This window comes from Pseudonaja textilis, chromosome 5 (assembly GCF_049901715.1).
Source record: "Pseudonaja textilis isolate UNSWEBS1 chromosome 5, rPseTex1.2, whole genome shotgun sequence".
Taxonomy (NCBI): Eukaryota; Metazoa; Chordata; class Lepidosauria; order Squamata; family Elapidae; genus Pseudonaja; species Pseudonaja textilis.
In genome coordinates, this window is record NC_141994.1 from 65,508,789 (window position 1) to 65,533,837 (window position 25,049).

The 25,049-nt window shown below is 41.3% G+C and overlaps 1 protein-coding gene across 3 annotated transcripts in view; it reads left to right on the plus strand.

Moving 5' to 3' along the window:
* PDE3A (phosphodiesterase 3A) overlaps window positions 1–25,049 on the plus strand; it is a 265,055-nt gene that overhangs the window by 147,803 nt on the left and 92,203 nt on the right. For 2 of the 3 annotated variants that reach the window (XM_087935191.1, XM_087935193.1), the window contains exon 2: window positions 20,350–20,400. The exons of the other annotated variant lie outside the window; for it this stretch is intronic. In XM_087935191.1, coding sequence (XP_087791317.1) covers window positions 20,350–20,400 — 51 coding nt within the window. The remainder of the gene's footprint in view (window positions 1–20,349; window positions 20,401–25,049) is intronic. 3 annotated transcript variants of the gene reach the window in all.

The window sequence follows — 25,049 nt, forward strand, 5'->3', positions numbered from 1 at the left end:
AGTTGCATTTCCAACATACATTTGTAACTCCCTTATGCATTTTTGACAGTTTCTCAAATGTTAAAATACCAATGACACATCATTTTATAGATAATAGTGTGTTGTTTTTTAACTCTGAAAGAAAGCTCTGGGAAAGGGGTTATGATGGCCTTAGTTAGAATTGGGTCTCCGTGTGCTTATCCTAATGTAAATAAAACATGGAGGAGCAGCCCTACACTACATATTTAACATATTGTATAGTTTAGCCCTGAGAAAACAAACTTGGAAATCTTGGATCTCAATTTCCTGTCTTGCAGTCTAAATGTGATTTCCAGGATGACATGCCAACATTTCCCAAGCTGTTGGTATTGATGGATGGGCCTGTCATTTTGGATTTCACAGAGAAATTCATTTCCCCCCGCACAGCCTTAACTTTGTTGTATCCGATTTCTGCATTAGTCTGCATTAATGCTTTTTATTAAAGGATATCTCTACATGTACTTTTTCTGGTATACAAATTTCTCTAATAGAGGACATTCTGGCTAGTTAGCATATCCATTTGGTTTGATCATTTCCCCTGCTTCTGCATGCATTTTCGTGGGCAAAGTGCATTTAAAATTGAGGAAGGTGAATGCCAAAATGTAAACAACAACCCCTTTATATATCTTGATTTATATATGTAGTTATACCTTTATTATTTTTATAAATAACTCAAGGTGACAAACATATCTAATACTCCTTCCTCCTCCCATTTTCCTCACAACAACAACCCTGTTGAGGTGGGTTGGGCTGAGAGAATGATTGACTCAAAGTCACCCAGCTGACTTTCATGCCTAAGGTGGGACTAGAACTCACAGTCTCCTGGTGATTGACCCAAAGTCACCCAATCAGTTTTCATACTTAAGGTGGGTCTAGAACTCACCGTCTCCCGGTTTGTAGCCTGGAGCTTCAACGAATAGACCACACTGATTTTTTATTTTTTTTTACATGTAAATTAAATAATTTTGCATGAAAATGCAAACCCTCTTGGTTCCCTGCCCTCCTCCCAGCATGAATCACACTTAATTTTCATTGAAATTTTATTAAGGCTCCTGTCTATTAAAAAGATACTTGGGAAGCCAGAAACAGGGGAAGGTTTGTCCCTGAAAAATTTGCTGAATGCAGTTCCCCTCACGATCAGTCAGGCGAGTTGGGGAGCTGAAGCCCACACACCTTAAATGTCGAGAAACATTTCTATAAACATGTGAAGGCTTCCCATCCCGTCTATAAGCTGGCATTTCCACACAGGACTGAGCTTCCTTTAGTAGCTAGCTATAAATGCAGGCTTTGAGTAATTCTCCCTCTCCTCCTTCCCACTTTCTGCTGCAGCCAATGACGGAGTGTCGATCCGATGGCCTAACAAGCTGCACCAGATTCCAGCGAATGGAAATTTTAAAGAGGAGGGTTGCTTTTTTTTTTTTTTTTAATCTGTTTTGGTCTTCTGGGAAAAGTGATTTTTTTTTTTTTAAAATCAGGACAACGAACAAGCAGCATTGATTAAAGAGAGGATGTGGATAGTTGATCTCTCTGGGACTATTAAGATCTGACTCACTATAAAACTGCTTGAGTTTGCACTTTTCCAAATGTGTGCTCTAGTTTTTAAAAGTGATCTGGAAAACGAGCTTTTGTGTTGTTTGAAACTCAACAGCTGCTGGGTTTCAGAAAGCAGTGTGCCAAAATCACTCTTGCAAGTATTTCAAAATCTGTTTTCTGGGGTGGGGGTGGAAGCTTCTGTTTCCTTAGGATGCTCAATGATTCCGCCCCCCCCCCTCCACTTCTCTCAAACATACTTGATGGTTGCAGACATCAATGGAAGCCACTGCTTATGGAGATCATCAATGCAATAGAACATCAATAGTTTTTAAATTATATTTTATGGTCAAAGCTGTTACAGAGAGTCCTCAACTTAAAAGAGTTCACTTAGTGACCATTCAAAGTTTTGAAGGTGCTGAAAAATGTGACTTTTGGCCATTTTTCATACTTATTGTGCTGACCCGGGGCATGTCACAAAAATAACAAAGGCACAAAAGTAGATAAATTCCCCTTAATGCCTCCAACTTGGCCCACAATGTCCAGTTATCCTCGGCTGGAGATCAAACTCTTCCAAAAACAGTCTACAAAGGGAGGAAATGCAGTCCGAACCCAAAATACAGATAAATTAAAAATAAAAAAAACCAACACAAACTCTGAAGTAAATAAATTGCAGACTTCCAAAAGATAATGAAGCACCCACAGTTGGCAGGATGCCAAAACCCAGATAAGCCTCGACAAAGATAACGCATGCTTTGCTTCCAGCAAGGTGCTGTGTGCAAACACCCTTCTTATATCCTGTTCTCCCAGCTGCAATTAATGAAAGGGATCAGGGCCTTTTTCTCTCTTGTAAGCCACTTTGCTCCATTTTCCATTCCTCCCTGCATGCCTTAGGATGAAGAGGGGGTGGCCCTGGGTCTTCCTCTGAATGCCCAGCCAGACTGTGCCCTTCCCCCATTTCTTCCACAGCCACCAGAGCCATACTCCCATTCCCTGTCAGCTGCTCAATCTCCCCCTCAGAATCGGACTCCAACAAGGGCATGACACTTATGACCTTTGCAGCATCCCCATGATCACATGATCAATAATTCAGATGCTGGACAACTGGTTCATACTTACAACAGTTGCAGTGTCCTGGGGTCATGTGATTCCCTTTTGCAACCTGTTGAGAAGCGAAATCATCGGGGAACCCAGTTTCACTTAACAACCATGTTACTAACTTATCAACTGCAGTGAGTCACTTAACAATGGTGGCAAGGCCTGTTGTAAAATGGAGGCAAAACTCATCTAACAGATGTCTCACTTAACAACAGAAATTTTGAGCTCAATTTTGGCCTGTAGTTGAGGACTACCTGTAACCAGTTTGAAGGGGGAAGAAATCAGAATAGAGTTTATTACATCATAAGCAAAACAAAAAACCCTAATTAAACACTGTATAAGAGGGAACAGTTACAATGCATAGCAGGATGGAGTTTACACATGGTGTAACTAAGTTGAACAAAGTTTTGTGATGCAGAATTTCCTTTGTTCACTAATAGGGGTTGGACTAGAACAGTGGTTGCCAACCAGTGGGCCGCAGAGAAATCTCAGCCCCAGAACACCCGCCCCCCCAAAGCAATTAATCCAGGCTGTGCAGAAACAGAAGGCTGCACCGCCCACATAGTCCATGGGAACCCTCCCTGCCTACTCATTCCTTACCTGGCAAACTTGCCTGCTAAATAGCTATTTTTCCTTTTTCCCAACCATCATCTATTCTGCTGTGCTGGGAGACTTAGGTTAGCTAGGAAGCAGGAAATGGTTGGATTTCTTGCTTTCTAACTAATCTTTAGATCTTTGGCTCTGCTTTTAAACATAGCCGAACCTCCCTTAGGACTGAAGGTTCTATTTTTCAGTGCATACACACAGCACGTAAATTTGAGAGACTGAGCTAGCCGATGGCAGATAGATAGATCACTGAATGATTCTGTGAGCAACTCAATCTGCCTGCCTGCTTTGCCTGGTTTTGGATAAAAGTTGCTCTTTTTTTATTTAAAAAAATCAATATTTATATAAATATTCATAATATTTACATACAAGCCATGCCCAGCCAGTCTCACGACCACCAAGCCACACCCATAAATTAGGCCACACCCACAGAACCGGTTAATGGTCCCTGGGATTTAAAATTATGAGTTTGGTGATCCCTGAGGTCCAAAAGGTTGGCGACCCCTGGCCTAAAAGACCTCCAAGGTCCCTTCCAACTCTGGTATTCTGTTATTCATCAAATTGAATGACACTGGAAGAAAACATGGAACATTTCCCACCCACCCACCCTTGCCCAGGGCTACTTTGGGAGTGAGAAACCCAAATCTGCCTGTCAAGGATCCCTAGAACAACCTCACAATTATTTCATCAATTTCTTTCTTTCCCTGGGCTTGCAATTGGCTTTTCTGTTGAGAGAGGCCATGAGGGACCGCTGAGATGACACCTTGACTCTACTGTTTGTATTTCCAGATTTATTGGAGCAATGAAAAGATAGATACGTGTGGAAACATGAAAAACAACTGATATGTATCTCTTAGATTTTTCATGGTAAGGCAAAAAAAAAAACCACACACCTGGAAATTTTGGAAAAATTGGAGATGGGGAAAAACTTTATTCTGAATATTTTTCTGTTCAAACCAAATTAGTTCAGTTCAGGCCAAGATTACAAGATAGCAAAATTTGTGGTGGTACACTTTACAGATAGGTGTGGAGGCACACTTTTTCGAATTTAGGACTCGGTGTGTATGTCCTCAATTCTAACTGAACAACAAAAGTCAGTTCAGCAAAAGGCCCCCTAAATAGCCTGAGTGTCATCATTTAAATACAAGAGAGTCTTTAGGGATGGCAATAAAGGTAGAAGGCAACCTAAAGAAATATTCATTAAAATCTAAATAAGCAGGAGCTTGCAAAACCCAGGGTGGTACCTGGGTGCATTTGGTAGACATGTTTTATTTTAATTGATTTTTGCCTGACTGCAGAGCTGCTGTTATCTTGAGTTACTTCTCTTTGCGCTGCAGTTGTAGTTATGATCTTTTTGTGTTGACTACTGTGCTTCAGATGCCTCTTACCTTTCTCCAGTAAGGCTGGAGCCAGGGATGGGATTCTACCGGTTCACACCTATTTGCTAGAACCGATTGTTAACATTCTAAGCAGTTCAGAGAACTGGTTGTTAGAAGAAATTACTAGCCTAATCCTGTAAGGAAGGCAGGAAGGAAACATTCTGGTGTTGCTTACAGAAACTGCCTCTCCGTTAACCCTTATTACATTCTTGACAGGACTAGACTTCCTGTCTCAGGAACTTCTCTGGAGTTTTTTTCCCCTCCTTTGCTTGTGTGGAGTGACCATTCAAAGTTACAATGGCACTGAAAAAAGTGATTTATGACCATTTTTCACACTTACGACTGTTGCAGCATCCCCACAGTCACGAGAGGCCAGGTGAGGAGATGCGTCCCTCGATGTGAGTGATATTGAGTTGGCCACACCCAGCCAATAACATGACCACCAAGCCATGCCCACCAACTAAGTCATGCCCACAGAACCGGTTGTTAAAAAATTTGAATCCCACCCCTGGCTGGGGCCTTGCAAAATTCAAAGTGGGTTTGTGGGAGCCATGTTTAAAAAGTTGCCTTTGGTTACACCAAGCTTGAGACAACGGCCTGCTTTCACACAGGGTCAAGAGTGGAAGGCAGGCAGACATGTTTTTCAATTTATCTGGTGGGCAATCACAATTTAGGAAGGAAAGATCTCTCTTTAAGTCCATGCGTGAGAAAAATAGCTTGCATAGAATTTCCTAAAAGATACTGCCTTTTATGCAGCCCTGGTTTGTAATTCACAATGACTCTAGCTTCTTGGCAGGAGTATACTGGAGTGGCTACAAAAATGAACAATCCAATCAACTCCTGTGTGGCTTCCATTACAAGTAGTTCTTGATCTACAGTTACAATTGGGGCCAGAATTTCTGCTGCTAAGTTGTTCTGACCAAGGCCTATGGAGACACTAACAAACACACATTAGTCCCCAAACCCTTTTTCCTTTATTTCAATGGCTGTGAATTGTAATCATTCATAGACCGTAATGAGTCTGAAACAGTTTGTAAATAGTCCCATGGAAGTCTGCCAAAGTCCTTCAGGATAAGTCTGATAAGGATGCACCTTTATCTTCCTTGAAATGCTGCCTATGACTAAATGTCCAATTAGTTATCCGAGACCAAAACAGAACACAAATTCAACACTGAGCTTCAGGTTTCAAACCAACTAGTACGAACAAAGTTGCTTCCTGCAAAGATTCCTGTCCTTTTGTTCCTCCTTTATGTCTTATGGCAATCACCTCCAAGCCTTACTCCCAAGTCGCCCCTTTTGTCTTAACTGTTCTTGCCTTCTGGCAGCTCTGCGCACACATGCACTGGGAACAGGCTCCCCTTTTCCTCTGCCTTGCTGCTGTCAGATTCTGGAGGCTCTGGAATCAGTACATAACTCCTAGATGGCCCTGGCCCCATCTCTGTATCAGACGCAGGACCCTCGTCCGAGTCTTCCCCAGACTCCTGGACTAGCCCATGTTCCTCCCCACTGTCCGACTCTGCTGCCGTCTCCACAGGCTGTCAATGAACCACAACCTAAGTGCGGCCTGCCGGCCCCTCCAGCAGCCGAATCAGAGGAGGAGGTACTGGAATCAGGGTCAGCATCAAGACAAGTAGAGAGCTCTGAGGGGGAAGAGGAAGTAGAGCTGGCAGAGACAGAGGAGGAGCCTGGGCCGTCCGTGAGCCCTCAGATGGAGAGTCAACAGCCCCCAGGTCTGGAGGTGGCTGATGAGGAAGAGGAGGAACAACTGGGTCCAGTGCCTGATGCACAGGTGCACAGAAAGCAGAGGAGAGGAGAGCAGTGGAAATCTATGAGCTGGTCCTTGGGACAGAAGAGCTACTGCTGCTAGGGAGGCCCCACCCTAACTCTGGGGATAAAAGGCAGGGGGAAGAGATGAATAGCTGTGGCAGACAACTATTCATCTCCCTGCTGGAGAGACTTGTTAGCTTGCATTGAGAGAGAAGCTTTTTGCCAGAGCTACTGGCTATCCTAATAAAGGAATCATTGATTTAATTTTAAAGCGTTTGTCGTGTGTGGGGAGCTGGGTCAGAACACTAAACAAGGCAGTGGTTAAGGGAGTCCACGCCCAATTTTGTGACTGTTTTGCCCTGGTTGTTAAGCAAATCACTGCAATTTTTAAGTAAATCACACTGTCGTTAACTGAATCTAGCTGTCATTCCCCCCACCCACCCCCAACTGACTTGTCAGAAGCTGCCTGGGCAGATTGCAATTGTCATAATGATGTGCCACTTACCAAATGCCCAACTTGTGACCACTTGAACTTGGGGATGCTGTGAACGTCGTAAGGGTGAGGACTGGTTGTAAGTCACTTTTTTTTCAGTGCCATTGTAACTTGAAACAGTCGCTAACCAAGTCAAGGTTGTAGATTGAGGACTTCCTGTATATGAATCCCATGTTCTGTCTCCAGAGAAAATGAGGTGGAATTTAAAGGTACGCAATGTAAAACCCACACTTTATTGTGCTTGTTTTTTACCTCCTTGATTGTCGTTTTCTAATCTTCAGGAACATTTGAATTTATTCACAGAATTATTCTATCTCTTTGGAGAAGCAGCATGTGTATTATGTACTGCATGATTCAGGTGCACCAGGGACAAACTTATCTTCCTTCCAGCATGCAAGCTGTTACTTTATTTAACCTTATTTCTGAGAAGTCAGAAGAAGTTGGGTGACTTATTGAGACAGATGAGCTAGCAAAGTATATTATATTTATAGATATTGGATAGCCCCGTAAGGGAAGCTTTTCTGATATGCACATTAGGATAGAAGTAATCTTTGACTTACAAACCTAATGGAACCTGCTCATTCTGGTAGAAAATCATGAGGGTTACAAAGCAGGTGTGACCAACCCAATTTTGCTGCCTTTTTGGGAGGGTGGTCATTCAGTGAATGCCATGGTCATTAAACAAATCCATGGCTGTGCAGGGGGTGGCCCAAAACGTAAATACTGGATTTGCGCAAAAACATTGTAAATTGTGGTCATGTGACCATGGGATGTGGCCAATGGCTATAATCGCTGTCTGGTTGCCTAGCAACTGAAACGGCTGGTCCCACGTCCCTGGAGGGAGCAACCCCATAGATAGATGATGTGTCTCTGACCCAGAGGTGTCAAACTCGATTTCATTGAGGGCCGTATCAGAGCTGTGGTTGACCTTGGGGTTGGGGCTGGGGGGGCATGACCAGATGGGTGGGTGTGGCCATCTTGATGTCATTTGCTGGGGGGAGGGGCTAGCTGGGGGGCGTGGCCAGCTTGAAACCATTGCCCAAACTGCTGGCATGTTTCTTATTTGCATTGGTTAGACTGGGCCAAAGCGACACGGGTAGACAATGTGAAGTGACACGGGCTGGCCCATTGCACTTTCCAGAATGCCCCCATGGGCCGGATCCAACCAAATCTCAAGCCGCATTTGGCCCACGGGCCTCAAGTTTGACACCCCTGCTCTAACTTGTTCTTTCAAATCTCCCCAAATGTGCCCCCATCACACTGTAACTGAATCTATCCACCTTACTGCTGGTCTTCTCCTTCTCCTTCTCCTCCTCCTCCTCCTCCTTCCTCCTCCTCCTCCTCCTTCCTTTCCTTCCACCTTTCCCAGCATTGCAACCTTTTCCCAGAGAGTTGGTTCTTTGCATGATGTGTCCAAAATAAGGATAATTTGAGTCTTGGCATTTGTAGCTTAAGGGAGGAATAATCTAGGTGGATTTGTTTGCTGATCCATCCTTTTGCTTTCTTGGCTGTCCATAGTCCTCGTCAGGAATCTTCTCCAACACCAAAGTTCAAAAGTAACAGCATTTTTCTTTCATATTCTGCATCTTCAAAGATTGCCTTTGGTCCACATAGGCTGACCCCTTTATTCCCTCTTGTTTTCATCAGTGCAATTAATTCACTGGGTATTTAGTGCTGCCCAGCCAGAAACGACAGTGGTACAATAGTTTTCCTGACCTTCAGTCGAGGCTCCTGGTTCTTGTCTTCTCAAGCAGCAGTCAAGATAATTTGGCATGTTAAGATATCAGGAGGGAGAGAGAGAAAGAAAGGGGCATTGCTGTTATTTTTAGTGACCACTTAATTTTGTCCTTTGATTGTCCTGAATTGTCCGGCTGTTTGTTTATCCTTTTCATCACACTTATTCGCCTAAAGCACAATTGCAAACCCTAGGACTCTTCCCCTTGATTGCATCTTTCAGCATCTCGCTTTCTGAACAGACAGTCTTTCTCATTTACAAGTTCGTTCCTTGGCATGTGGATGCTTGAAAGACCCAGGGAATTATTTTCAATTAGTTCATTTTGGCTGCACACCAAGTTTATTTCCCTGCAGAACAGAGTTTTTCAAGGAAAGCATAACCCAACATCCCACAAAAAGATACATTTCTACTGCAACATCCAGTCAGGTCCGACTGGATATCAAGGAAACAGTTGTCTCCCAAATGTTCAGCTTGATTTCTGGTAACAAGGAGACATCCATGTTGTTTTCTTGGCAGCCATTTGAGAAGGAAAACACCATTGTTTCTTCCAATAATCCCATAACGTTATTCCACTCCAATGTACGTGTTTATCCAGAGGTGGGCTGCACATACTTTAACAACCGGTTCGTCGAAAGTGTGAGTGCATGCTCACATGCCCTCCTTCGCGAAAATGTGAACTTGTACACGGCTGTAAAACCAAGGGAATTTCCTGCACATGGTAGCCAGGGTGAGTAGTTCGGGTGAGATGCGGAAAGCAGCTGGGCTGCGAGGGCGGGGTGTGCGAGCAAAAATGGTGGGATATATAGGACGAGATAGCACCTGGGCGGGTGGGCAGGCCCAACCGGTGATCATAACTACCGGTACAGGCGAACTGGTCCAAACCTGAAGGAAATGTCTTAGCTAAGAGATTAATTTATCCAAAATAAAACTCATCCGGTCAGCTCGTTGAAAGAGATTCAGTTTAGGGGTGTATCCCTATGTGAAGTGAGGAAGGTGTGAGGTGGATGTTGGACCTCTTCAACTATAACTTCAGACTTGTTATTTGAGATCCATTTGGATCTATCCCTGCTAGCTTTTGGGAAGATTTTCAAAAGCAATTTAGTAGAGGGGGGTCTAGAAGAGTGGGTTTTCACAGTGCATTGTATATATTTTAAATTGCTCTTTTGAAATTCTTGTAAACTACCAGGATGTCAGTTCTAGGCACTATAGAAATTCAATAGCAAGTCAATAAGTAAAAAGAATTTAACTAGCATAGGAAGAAGTCACCCTTTATTTTGCTCCCCAGTGGATCACATTCTGCCTAACACTAGTATTTTATAGATGATCCCTTGTGTCTTTTCCAACTCTACGGTTCTTTGTTGTTGTTTTTAAAACTTGTCATACATTAATATCTAACCCCAGTATGAGTCGTGTTTGAAAGACGAAAGAAAATTTGGAGTGTGATATTTTTATTCCTCTGTGGTGAGGAAGGGCCTGGAGAATATCTCTTGCCCTTCCCTGTCCAATCCTGATGTAACTCTCTTCAACTCAGCTCAGTCCCAAGGGAAAAACCAAGTGGGATCTTCTCCCATGGAAAAAGTAGGGAGCCAGGAAAATCCTTCAAATGATGGGGAAATGACAATGAGCCTTTGGCAATGAACTCAAAAACACCACAGAGAGAAATTAGAAAGAACATTTCAAGTCCTGAATGTACGATCACAACTGAGCCCAAAATTTCTGCTATTAGGTGAGTTTTGCCCCATTTTAAGACCCATTCTTGCTACAGCGAATCACTGCAAATGTCAAATTAGTAAAATAGTTGTTAAGTGAATCTAGCTTCTAGCTTTGCTAGTCACAGATCATGTGATCGCAGAAGTTGGTCACATGACCCTGAGGTACTGCAACTGTCATAAATATGGGTCAGTTGCCAAGCAACTAAATCATGATCAAATCACCATGGGGATGTTGCAATGGTCGCCAGCGTGAGAAATGGTCGTAAGTTTATTTTTTTTTTCAGTACTGTTGTAACTTGAAACGGCCACTAAATAAACTGTTGTAGAAGGAATACCACCTCTACTGTAAGGCTGAGGTGGACAAGAGGAGGGAAATGAAAAATAATTTTAAAAAATGTTCTACTTCTGTTGAGGATGGAAAAAGATGAGTTAGGCCAGAGAATGGAAATAAGCCTTGAGAAACTGAGGTGGGAAGAAGGCAGAAATGCTGTTCTGAGGCATTGGTCTCAGCGTGAATTGGGAAAGCTTAAATAGTTGCCTCTCAGATGTTTTATTTTTTATTATTTTAATTTATTTTAATTTTATTTTAATAATTTATTTTATTTTTTATTTTATTTTATTACTTTACTTTTACCTTTACCTCTACTATACTTTTACTTTACTATTTTATTTTATTTATTTTATATTATATTCAAAGCTTTTAATGGCAGCTTCCTTGCCACTGCTGGTTTCTTCAAAGAGAGACTGATGGTTTGAATGACGGAGTCCATATTAGAGCTGTAGTTCAGCACCAGGGAGAGAGACCCTTGCCTGAATATCTATGGCATTCTGTCCTCTGATACGGTTTTGTGAGTTCCATTCTGGAGATCTTTGTTGTGGTCCAAGAAGGTTTTATCTGTTGTTTTATGTTTGTGTTTGTTTGTTTATGTTTGTTGTTATTTTTTTTATATATATATATATAGAAATGTTTCGCTTCTCATCCAAGAAGCTTCTTCAGTTCTGACTGAATGGTGGTGAATGGAAGGATTTATATTATTTGCAGTAAGATAAATCCCCATGTGGCTTCGAGGACTCTCAGAAAACTGACAACTGACCCTCAGTGAGCAAAGAATATAAATTCTTTCATACCTCACCATCCAGAAAGAACTGAAGAAGCTTCTTGGGTGAGAAGCAAAATGTTGGCCAAGTCACCAAGGAACAAATCACTGTGGGACAATGCAGCAATTCAATTTAACTTTTTAAAAATTTAAACATATTTCAATCTTTGTCATTTACATTTCATTTTGTCCCTCCTTTGCCATCCTCCCTTTAATGATTTTATTCCACTGTTTCTTCAATATTAGTGCAACTCTTGTCCTGTAGTGAGTTGTCCTATAGCAAGTTGGCCGTAGCGAGTTGGCTTTGGTGAGTTGTTGTAGACCTGTTTCCCTGGCCCAACAATGCATATGTGCAACAACACAATAAGATCTCCCATTCAGTAAACCTCTAGTTTAAGCCCTGACAATAGATGCTCTTGGGAAATACAACTTGCTGCAGAAGAAAGTAGTGTACTGTAAACACTGTGAGATTCATCAGTCAGAGGTAAATCAGTGGATCAATTTTATTAATTCAGATTCTGAGAAAGTAGTTGCATTCTGGTCAATGTGAGAAGTATTGATGCTTTATTTGTACTTTCCCTCTTGTTCCCAGGCAAAAAGCAATAAATGCAAGGTGCTAATTAATTAGGCCAATTGATTGAGATTGAGCAGTGGAGAGGCCAGGCTGTGGCTTGCTGAGTGATACCCCATGGTTGGTTAAACGTGAACAGGATGGACCAAAATAGAAAATACTAAGCAGTAAATACTTCAGGAGTGCAGATATAAATAGATCGGATATATAGATATATTGTTACGGCAAAAGTATGAATTGGTGATCAGCCAAAGGAGATTGTGAAAAACATTGAAGGAGTTGTGTGGGGAGTGAAGACCATACTAGAATTATCAGCTGAGAGTCTATGATGAGAGCAGGGTCTCCAAACTTGGCCATTTTAAGATTCTGTGGACTTCAACTCCCAGAATTCTTCATCATGGCTGGGGAATTCTGAGAATTGGAAGTCCACAAGTCTTAAAGTAGCCAAGTTTGGAGACCCCTGGACTAGAAGAAAGGATGACCTGGCTTAAGTGAAATTGGTACACATTCATTCATTTAATTCAGAGCCTCCCCACCCCTCCTCCTGGCCACCCACCAACTTGATAAGAGTCTGAGGAGCTCACAACATTAAAAGCAAGGAAAACAATAAAATGGTGAGAATAAAGTTAATATGTGTCTATTAGCCTTCTTGGACCAGGTTAGGAGGTTTGGACATATAGGTCTTCTTTTTTTTCTCCAGGCTCAATTCTAGTCACTGTTGGGGAAGATCTAGTCTTAAGTCTCTTCTTTTCAAGATTCCACAAAGTTCAAGTCTTTCTTCGCTCTTACTCAACTTCTGCATGAAACCACTAAATGGATCTAGGTATCATCAGAATGCTGATAATACTTGACTAACGTAGGGATGCCATCAGAGTTCTTTTCTATATCTGGAATCTTTGGGAGTCTGGATAGGGAGCAACAGACTTAGGCTTAACCCTTGCAAGGCTGAGTGGCTGTGGGTCTTAAGACTATCCTGGATCTGGAGATGTTCTGTCATTGGTTCTAGATGGGGTATTCCTTTTCTAGAGGGACCAAGGGTACAGTTGGCTCCCAGTAGGCTTCTGGATACAATTCAAGATGCTGGTCAAAGCCTTTAATGGCACAAGGGTGGGTTATTTGTGGGACCATCTGCCTCCAGTTATTTTTACCCATCCCATCAACTCTGACAGGATGGGGCTTCTGCAAATCCCTTTTGTACTAAACAAGGTAATATGATGAGACACAGGGAGCCTGCCTTCTCTGTCACAGTATTTGCCTTGTGGAACAGAAGATCAGGTGAGCCTGTTTGAAGAGGCTTATTTGTGTGGGTTTATGAGCTCTGTAAGGTGGATTGTGTTTTTAATTCTGCCTGGTTGTTGGTTTCTTTTGCTATTTTCAACTCAGTGTTAGCCATCCAGAGGCTCATGGCAATTGAGGTCCATACAAAATGAATGAATGAACCAAATTTCAACACAAAAAAAGTAAAGGCCCATTGCTATTATCGCTCACCTCAAGTAGAGACCATCAAGTATTTTTTCAACACCTGGTAAACCATGATTAAACCTCAGTACACTGGGTTCACTTTTCACTCTAAGGCAGAGGGGTCACAAACTGGCAGCCCATGGGCCAGATGCATCATGTATAAGCCACGCCCACCCCAGCTCCATGAAGGCAAAAAACATCGCGATATGTCACGTGACATCAACGTGACACGGCGAGTTTGACACCCATGCCCTAAAGCCACATCAAACATACCATATAATAATATAATGGTTCAGCATGATGCAAGCTTGGGCTTGAGGGGCCCATGGTCTGCAAGAAAAACACCAAGCTCAGAGAGCACCAAAGGACTCTTCATTTCAATCCCGAGCTACAAATAATCTCCTTTCTCAGCTTCGGCTTATTTAGCAAACCATGGCTAATCTATGGATAAGTTACTCCAGCCTTTTCTAACCGTGTTGGGAAGTGTATTAGGGCCACGGCTCCTCAAATGCCCCATGAGAATAGCGACCGCTGGAATTGCACCATTTCTTGTATAGGCCTTGATGTCCTTTTGCAGGCTCGAATGCTTCTGTAGCACTCCTCCTTTTTCAGCAATTTCTTCAGATGCAGGGCAGAGTAGCAAAGTGCCACCGAACATATTTTCTCTGGTCATATGTCCCCAATTATTGTCCCTAATTGATACTAAAGGCTTCATCACTTAGCTGCCTTTGCACTTCAGAAAGAAAAATGAGGTGGAGAAAGGAGGCCTTGTGGGCAATTGTTCTGCAGCTCAGTGGAAGGGCATTGAATAAACCTTTTTCATAACTTTTTGTAAATGAATTTAGTTCACATCTGGAAACATCTTTCTTTAGCCATTGTGATTTATTTGTCTTTCGACAGATTTCAGCTTTATTGTTCTTTTTTTTTTATTTTCTCTCTCCCTCACTCCCTCCCTTCTTCTCTCTCTCTTTGACCCACCCCTTCTCTTTCTTCTCTCTATCTTTGTTTTGTTGTTTTGCTTCAAAAACACCCAGCATTTGGTCTTGGCGTGTTTGGGTCTTTTCCCGTGTAAGATTGAGAGCATCTTGGCAACATTTTGATGAGGTCCCACTTGCCATCTTCAGGCTGGTGCTTTCGGCTTCGTGCTTGTGCAAGCAAAGTGTGGAGCTGCCGTCTCCCTATATATACTGGTGGGGAGGTTTTCTGTATTGTCATTTCTTGATTGGTTGATGGAGTTGGTGTTGCGGATTGGCTGGCTTTTTTGTAAGAGCATGTGTGGCTGAGGTATTGGCTGTGTGTCTATCAGTCTCCTGTGTTGTAACGACCTGGGTAATGGGCTGTGTGATGACCTTCTGAGTTCTATTGTTGTGACATCCTGGGTCTTGTGCTGTAATCTCCTGGGTCGTTGGCTATGTTGCAACATCCTGAGGTTTTGTGGTGTAACCTCCTGAGTTCTGTGATGTGATATCCTGAGTGGGTGGTTGTGATGTGATATTCTGGGTTTTGGTTTGGCTCCGAGTTTGAGGCCTGGATATGGGTTCATGGTGGGTGTCCATTTGCTTGGTTTGCGGGTTGGGGTGTGTGGCAGCTGGTGATGCAACCATGGTCTGGTTTCTGGATGGTAGTTGTCTTTTGTCTATGGGATGGATTTGGGTTTGAGTCTGGTGAGGGAGAATGGTGGTGGTGTCATGTGTTGTTTTGGGTCCAGTGTTGGTTTTCGTGGCTGGGACTATATATATTTGTCAGATTAAACTCCTGGAGTTATATTGGAGACAATTTATTATATCCCTTTCTTAACCAAGCTAAAGGGACGCGGTGGCTCAGTGGCTAAGATGCTCTCTTTTTATGTTCCTGTGGTAATCCTCGAATTTGGGGTAGAGTTGGGGTGAAAAATGTGTGACAAACCAAGCAAACTTTGTTGACCATTGTAGCTGATTTATGGTCTCAAAAGAGGCTGGCAGATCTGGATATTTTCAACCCTGGCCATTATTTAAAATGAGCTTGAGCATTGTCAAGATACTGTACAATACATGTATTTATAGAGCATTATCAAATCAAATCAATACAGAAGTAGAAATTAAAAGGTAAATCTTAAAATTCAGCAGAAAAGATAAAGCAAACTTTAGAAATTTGAAATGCTTGGGTACATTAAATTTAAAAAATAGCTTTATCTTGGCACTGAAATCCTGTCAGCCTCTTCAGGGTGGCATGTCATAATAATAACGTTGCTTAGAACATAGAACATAAAGTAATAGGGTTGAAAGGGGCTTTGGAGGTCTTCTAGTCCAACACCCTGTTCAAGCAGTAGACCTTGTGTCATTCCAGACAAATGGTTATCTAGTCCAGGGTCTCCAACCTTAGCAACTTTAATACTTGTGGACGTCAACTCCCAGAATTCCTCAACCAGCTTTGCTGGCTGAGGAATTCTGGGAGTTGAAGTCTATAAATCTTAAAGTTCCCAAGGTTGGAGACCCCTGATCTAGTCTTTTCTTGAAACGAAGGAGATTACAACTCCCAGAGGCAAGCTATTCCACTGATTAATTGTTCTTACTTTCAGGAAATTTCCAGATTGAATCTCTCTTTGATAAGCTTCCATCTGTTACTGTAATCATCTTTTAATCTTTAATAATCTAAGACTGAGCCAATCAGCCCATTAAGTTGGCTTGGCCTCTTGAGTCCTAGAAAATACAATATTTAAGGCACCCCCACATCATGCTTACAGCAGTTTATTCTGAGGCGAGTGTATTCCAGATTGATGTGACTTTAATTCCCAAAATGTATTCAACTGATCTGAAGTCTAAAGAACGCATTGATCTAAGATGGATCATATTATTTACTTTTTTCCTCTCTCTAATTCATTTTTTAAAAAGAGGAGGGAAATCAGAGATTTACAAGAGGGAATGCATAAATATTAGGCAGGAGGGAGAACAAGAGAAGGATGGGAGAAGGTTGAAGAGGAGGAGAAGAAAACCGTGTGAAACAAAACCAAAATGACTCCTGAATAACTGGTTAGAATCAAAGTTAGGACAAAATTGATGACTAAGGAACTCTTTTAGGTTGGCTTGGGGAACCAATCAATCAATCAGACTGTTAGAAATGTAGCCTGTGCATGTATTTGCAAAATATTGGTTGAACAGTCACTGTAGGACTTCCCCTTAACAGTTTACTGCCAAAAATACCATCACATCCTCCAAATGTTTCTTGGTTTCTCTCCTCACTCCTGCAGGAACTCTGCTTTCGACTAAAGTAAAACACAGTTTACATCTTGGAAATAGGCTAAAAAGGTCATACACTGCCATGAGAAAAGTCCTAAAATATGTAGTCTTCTTCTCCCTCCCCCTCGTCCCTTCCCCCCTGCTATCTTCCAGCACCAAACATGATCTCATCTTGTGGCTTTATTTGGAATGGAGATCTATGTTAGAAGCCTGAACAAAAATTTCTTCACCACAAAACACGCAAAAAGATTGTGTTTCTGATTTGTGCTGTTTCCCATGAGCTGCTCTACCAGAGCATGACTTATTTTCTTAGCGAAATAAGAGAGTTGGAGGTCCTCTACTTTAATCCCTTGCTCCAGCAGGAGACCCTATACCATTTCGGTCCAATGGTCGTCCAATCTTTTCTTTAAAACCTTCAGCGATGGAGGAGCACCCACCTCTTTGGAGGCCTGGCAGATAACTTGTAGAGGGAATATAGAATGGCCTTGAAGTAGAGAAGGAAGGAAGCTCACTGTTCCCAAGCAACCATCAAACAAGCAAAGTTTGAGTCTATTCCAAGCAACTGGTTTCAGTAATCGTCTCAGAAAGACCCCTCCCTAATTCATACGAAGATAACATAGCAGAGGAGGACAGCCTGTTCAAACTTGCAAAATTTGATTACTGTAACTATTCTAATCAAAGTAGTTTTAGACCTATATGGCACTAGGTTTTTTTTTGGTCTGCTCTATTCTGCATGGCTGACCACAAATACATTTTTACCCTCTGAATTCAGCTGTGTGAAATCATTTCTCTTTCTCCCTCCTTCCCATATTTATACAGTTATTCTTTTATCGAATTTTGCTGCCAATAAGCCTTGGTATGTGAACTACCATAAATATGAATGGACTTGGTTTAATATTTTATGAATGGCTTTTATTAAAATGAGGTTCCAGCATAGTTTACAAACATACCATGTTCAGTTCCAGCTAGGATTCCTTGTCTTCGAAAGCTGTCAGGAAATTCACATTGGTTTCCTTTGACCTTCCAGATTTTTGGCTCTACCCCAAGCCTTGACTATACATCACAGTGTTAATTCAGTAGATACTGGTAATGAACTACATGTTCAGGGTGCAGCCACAATTCAGCATTTTGCATGCACACGCATACACACATACAAAATGGTTTGACAAAAGGCAAAACATCTGCCAGATTTTGTGAAAGTGTGCTTGTCACGGGGAAAACTCAGTACAATTCAATGTGATGCAATGAAATGGAAGACATATGGATGCTAAAGTTTTGCTACCATGAGTTATTAAAGTAGTTTAAAAGAAAAGCAACTTTGCCAGAACTTTTGGTTAGCATCAGCAGCAGCGATGCTCTCCATGGCTTCTTCTTCTTCTTGGTTGAAGAAAGGTTTCCAAAGTAGAACAATTTTTAAGAGCAACATTGCTCTTAAGATCAGAGGATCAGATAAAGGGTTTTCTGGTTTTGTTTAAACAATTAGTACAGTGTGCACCATTTGTAGCAGATTGGCAAAAACTCATTTAAAGAGATTGCCGTCACGGCTGTTAGCGAATGTTTATTATGTTAGTGTAAGCAGAAGTTATAGACTATTGTACTGGATTATTTGCTTTTGGTTTGCTAAGAAATCTAAGACACAGCTTGCTAACTGCCTCACAAATAGATGGTAGAACTATGGAGCTTTATAAAATGTCCACGTTCTAGTACAACAATGTAAATTTAGAGGACACTGTTTTATAACTAATGCTTTGCTCAAATCTGTGAGGCAATTTCTTAAAAAGTACTTGTCCTGAGGAAATATTTTTCTGTTTTATTCTGAGGAAAGCTTGAGAATTTATTTTAAATTTCTATTTGTATTTGTGTTTGTGCATATATTTTGGATATGGAAAAGCAGCAGGTGGTATTTTTGTTATAGTTGCTGCTGTTATTGTTGTTGGTTGCACAATCAGCCAGATATTTAAACTAGATTTGGCATTTTCAACCACCTATTGAGTTCTACCCAAGGATCTGGGATAGGCAGATACTGATGTTTTATAGTGTTAAAGATATCTTTGCAGGATGCAAGCCCTTCCAAGTAAGGCTGCCTTTTTGCAATTGACATATGGTGATTTTGTAGCTAAACGCCATTCCATAACTTGGAAATTCCCTAAAATGCTACCCAATCTGGAAGGGGGAAAATCCAAGGTGAAATTCCTTTTGGGGAGGGGGAGGGAGTCTAATAATAGAGAGGAGAGCCAAAGAGGCAGCAGACTTATCAGGAGTCTACAATGAAATTCCTAAGATTTACACATACTCCTTGTTTGTTAGGCTTACCTCAACAGTGGCAATAAATCTCAGCTTTCCAGAAGCTCAGCCTTGCATTCAGGAAGTAACAGCAAAAGCTTCATAGTCATGATTCAGCTAGTTAAATTGCTTTGCTGCAGACAATAAAGTCATATTAACAGAAGAACAGAGTTGGAAGGGACCCTGGAGGTCTTGTAACCCAGCCTCTGCAGGAGGGGGTTGGATTAGGAGCAGGAGCAGGAGACCTTATATCAAGTAGCTGTCCAGTCTCTTCTTAAAAATTTCTAGTGATGGAGCACCCACAACTTCTGAAGGCGTTCCACTGGTTTATTGTTCTCGCTGTCAGGAAATTCCTCCTTAATTTCGGGTTGCTTCTCTCCTTGATTAGTTTCCATCCCTTGTTTCTTGTCCTGCCTTCAGGAGCTTTGGAGAATAGCTTGTCCCCCTCTTCTTTGTGGCAGCCCCTCAAATATTGGAATACTGCTATCATGTCTCCCCTAGTCCTTCTTTTCACTAGACTATGCATGCGGAAGATCTGCCTTATTTAAAACACAACATCAAGCCCTCTCATGTGTGTGTGTGTGTGTGTGTGTGTGTGTGTGTGTGTATGTGTTTCCCTGCTCCAAGGTTCAAATCCTGGTTTTTTTTTCTCTTCCTGTTCTTTGGAGTTAATGGACATTGGGCTGTGTTTTTTCCGCCAGCTTTGAAAGTCGGGCAAATCTGTTCCATATTTATATGATGGTGCTGTCCAACCTGAAAAGCATTGGTTCCCCTACTGTCAAACCCCAATATTCCACTTTTTAACAAGCAGAGAAATCAATCAATCAAATCAAAGACATCCTACTCCATTCATTAGCATTTCACCAATAGTATTTTGTCCTTTACGAGCAATTTCGAAAGCCACTTGACTTCCACCAAAGCTGAATGTGCAGAGAAAAAAAAAATAGAGGCGGTCTTGGACTTACAACATTTATCGCTGGAATCCAGAAATAAATGCAGGGAAATGGCCAAAACAACAACGATGCATTATTCTTGTGTTCCTTTTTCATTGTTTATTTCATTGTCCTGTTATTTTACTTCTGTTTACGCTCTTTTCATTTTCTTCCTTTGAATTACTGTAAGCTGCCTAGAGTAGCCCCATAGCAATGATAGGGGGCAAATAAATTAAATAAATAAATATCAGAAATTGTGATCATGTCACCATGGGACACTGCAAATGGCCATAAAGGTGATTCTGATAATGGCATTCTTTCCATACGTCCAGACTTATTCCTTTTTATAGATCATCCTAGTTTTGCATTCATGCACATATAGTGCAAATTAATTGTAGTAGCAGTAGTAATGCTGCTACAGCAATTACTCCTATCCTCTTGTCTTTCTGTAGATCATGGGATATTCTGAATGGGATCATAAACGAGGATCAAGAGAATCTCAGGTCAGACTTTTTGAAAGATTTTTCTGTGCCTGGCTAATTAAAGATTAAAGAGTGTTATGTATTTTGGGGCCAACCTTGTGCACAGCTATTCAGTGTCTCTGAATTATGGTGATTAAACACCCATCTAGGTTTGTCTTTTAATAGGCTTTCATGGTCATTCACTTTCTGATATTTATTATTTTTATCCCTCTGCTGCTATTTTCCTTCAGACTATTTATAGGGTCAGTGTACAGCAGTGTTTTTCAAACTTGGAAACTTAAAAAATATGTGAACTTCGACTTCCACAATTCCACAGTCATTAGGAATCTCAGCTTTTTCATTTGTTAGATTGATAGAATTCAACCAATTGGCCATAAGTTACTCAACCTCGTTTTCTTGCTAAGAATATTTGTGAATTGCAATAACCACAAATACATCTAGTGGATATATTTGAACTTGAGGGCAATTCACTGAGGTTAGGGTTAGGATTCTTATATATTTCAAGCAACCTCAGCTTCCTTACTCCTCATTGTACCTAAATGGAAACAATGCTTTCAAAAAACCTTACACCGTTAAAGCCTAATATTCATGCTATGATTGCAAATAACCTAACTTTGGGATAACTCTGATTTGGCCACTTAGTCTCTGTGTTGGAGCTGTTTGTATTTATTGATACGGACCATGAATAATTATAGGATCTGCAAAGCTTCCAAGGCAAGATCCCATTTGAACTTCATTGTGATCCAGTTCTAGATTAGAAGCAGGTGAAAATTGTTGGAAAAGAATAATCTATCACCTTATTGTTGTGATCCACCGTGCTGGCTGATGAATAAAATCTTTTACATAAAGCTGCAGCTACTGTAGACTTTAGTGGTATAGGGTTTTTTGAAGGAACCCATGATTAAAATTCAGTTTTGATCTCACTTGATCAACATTTAAATCTAAGCTTCCAAGACTCAAAGCCTGACAGTTATAGAAACATGCTTAAGGGATATCTGTCTCTTCTGGGTAAGTTTAAATCTCCAAGCCAAATGAACTGTATTTTAGGATACACAGAAAACTAGCTGGTATTCCTAGCCATGTTTACATATCATCTTTGAAAGATTATAGAAAACTGATAATATCCCAGAGGCCTAGAGAAGAACCGATTGTACCTACCTAAATAAAAAAATATCAAGGATCTGTTCACAAGTCAATATGAGATCAGTACCATGGAAAGAACAAATTATAATGAGATTGTATTGATGTGTAAGCACCTTGAAAAACAGCATGTTAATTATTTAAAAAGCAGCATGGATTTTATCAGTTTTTCAAACCATAAGAAACAATAGTTCTATTTTATTATATATGGGGAGATCTTCTCCCTGGTAATGCCAGTTTAATGTCTTGTTCTCAATTACATGATATAGCATAATGGATATAAGTAAAAAACAAAATCTTACATAACAATACAGTATAATCAATTCAAACAGCACAGGTTATGACTGTAGTGGAACTGTTCACCTTGGTCATAATTCATGACAGTTGTAAAGTCATGTGACTTTATAACTTTACAACCTTTTTTGCTGTGGTCGTTAAGTAAATACTATGGTCATTAAGTCATGGTTTACTATGGGCTGGGTTTGCAGGAATATGGAAGTAAGTGCCAGCTTTGAGCAAATTTGTCATAAAATGTGGTCATGTGACTGCAGGACACTGCAATCAGCTGTAAATGTGTAGTCATGGGATGGCGGGGAGAACCACTAGAACTTCAAATCCAGGTCATAAGCACGCCCCAACACAACTTTGTTGGAACTTTGAACAGCCATTAAGTGACTGGTCATATGTTGAGGACTTCTTATAAGCGCTGTAGGACAGAGGAATCAATAACTTATTGGATGTATTCAGTCAGCGACTATATACCGGTAGCTATTTGTTGGACATGGTTTACACTGAGTTTCTGCTCTAAGCACGGGGTTTGATTTAATGGTCTAACTATCCTTTTCTAAATATACTGAATTTGCGTTCTCATCTTTCATACAGTTAATAATTTTCCTCTTGAAACACATTGAAAATAAAGTTTTTAGGTCTGAGAATATCCAACCAAGAACTTGAACGTGGCTATGGCATGTGTACTTTTTCTCTAGGCTGACCTCAAGATAATGGAAAACAATGGTTGTCTTCTTTTGGGGGGCAGTTGGCTGAGTGATTAGTAGCCTGGGTTTATTCATGGGTTATAATTTTGGCTTGTGAAAGTTGGAATTTGGTTGTTTGTCTGAAAAGGTTTAATAAAACATCAAGCAAATGAATGATCTTGCCGGGGAAGTAAAGATAAAAATATATTTCTCTTGATACAAAAGATGCAACTAAAATTACCCTATATAATTGAATTGAATTGAATTCTTTATTGTCAATGTACGTATATACACAGTATACATGCAATGAAATTCACGTAACACCTAGAGACCAGACCCAACACACACACACCACAATCCCCCAAACACCCCCCTACCCACCAAAATTCCCCGCCACCCCCAAAAACACACAAGCATCCACACAACTGATCAAGTAATACTGTCCAACAGCTCACTGATATTGATTTATTGATGATATTGATTCCAAAGATTACGGTGAAGGCCCTTTACATCTCAGAAGCAGCAATAAAAGCGTAAAATCACTTGGATAAATTAGAGCACCACAGCTGTAAGGGTCAAATATCTTAGTTTTCAATTTACAATTGTAGTTGAACTCGGAATTACGCTCATTGATTGGGTCACCATAAGATCCATGGGGGCACAGTGGTTGGAATGCAGTATTGCTGTTCTGACCCAACTGGGTTCCCAAAGAGCAAACACAGACAAAGGCAGCAGCCCCCACTTTTTAAGGTTTAATAACGAATTCTGTTCTGAAGGCTGCTTTCCACTAATTAGCTCCAACAAGAAAGAGCCTTGCCAAGTTGTTTGTCAAGGCTGCCAAAAACCCAGAGATAAGAACTAATTTACAAGATTCTCCAAACACGAACTAAGATGTCGACCAGTTAAACTTAAGAGCTTCTTTCCCTTCTGCAAAGAATGCTTTTCCAGACCTGGCTTTTATCCTCTTGAGGGAGGGGCCATTACCTTGCAGCCTTACTCCTGAGTCACCCGTGCTGCTGCAGCTGCTCTTTCCTGCGAGCAATCCTGCATGCACGCGCACTTGGCACAGGCTCCTCGGGAACCTCCTCATCACTGCTGCCAGCCCCCACAATCTCTGAAGGCAGAAGTCCACTCCCTGATGGTCCTGGCCCTTCATCAGAGTCCTCGCTCTCCTCAGCCCTCTGCACCTGCTGCTGGCTACCCACAACAATTCCAGGCTAATTCTGCTGACTGCCAAGAGTTCGATCCCCATCAGCTCAAAGTTCACTCAGTCCTCTATCCTTCCGAAGTCAGTAAAATGAGGACTTACATTGTTAGAGGTCTTTGAAGCAGTATATAAGTCTAAGTGCTACTGCTATCCTGCCCAATTTTGCAACTTTTTCTGCAGCAATCATTAAGCCAACATGGTGGTTGTTATATGAACAGAGTAATTGTTAAGTAAATCCATTGCACTTGATGGGCTATACTTTTTTTTTATCAGAAACAGGAAGTAAATGCTGGTTTCTGGCAAAAGAAACCCATCTAAATATAAATGCTGCCAATAAAAGTCCAAGCAGAATTCAAAGGAGAGGAGATGACTCCCTCATCCCAAAGGTGCTTTTTCAAGAAGCTACTGACCTCCTTTGTCCTTTGTTTTCCCTGAAGACATTTCGCTTGCCATCCAAGAAGCTTCTTCAAAACTGAAGAAGGTTCTTGGATGAGAAGTGAAACGTCTTCAAGAAAAAACAAAGGAAGTCCAGTTGCCATTTGAAAAAGCACCCTTGAGACAACCATGACCTGGATGACTGAGAATCTCCATAGACACTTGACTCCCTCCTCCATGTAAGTGTAGGGGTGGATTTATGCACAAAGTAACATGTGGCCATTTGGGCCTTAAGGGTAGATATCCAGCTGCAGCATGAGTTAATCTAAAGTGGAAAAATATCAATCCATGAGCTTCCCTTGCCCTGTGCAGTTGACTTTCTTAAAGACATTTCATCTTTGGCAGGAAGATCTCAAAAGTTGGGTTCTTGGTCTGTGCTTGGCAATTTGGTTGCGAACATTTCATTACCATTCGAGGAGACATTGTCAGTACGCTTTGAATTGTGTTCATCTGTCCGAGGACTGGCCTTTTAATGCCTTTTTATGCGATGCATATTAGTGTGGATGTTGTTTGTTCGGCTACTTCTGAGTCACGGTCTGACTTCAGACTGATTGGCTAACTGTTGTTACCAAGGCATGCATGGTCGTTGGTTTTAAGTACTGTCTGTGTGACGTAAAATTAGTCTTGTTTGTTCGGATACCGCTGAGTCATGGTCTGGTTTCGGTCTCTTTGAATGGCTGGCTGTTGTTACTGAGATGTGTTCCGATTTTTTGTGAGCTGATGGGTTGTGATTTTTGTTGTGGTGTAGTGGGGTGCCTGTTTGTTCATTTTCAACGCTATCTTCAGGATCGCAATTAATGCCGTTCTTTCGTTCTCAGAGATTGGTCGACATGATCAATGTCAATTTGTCTGTTCATTGACTTACCAGTGGAAAACTGAAAAGTAGTTATAAAGCTGTTTAAACTCCTTTGCAA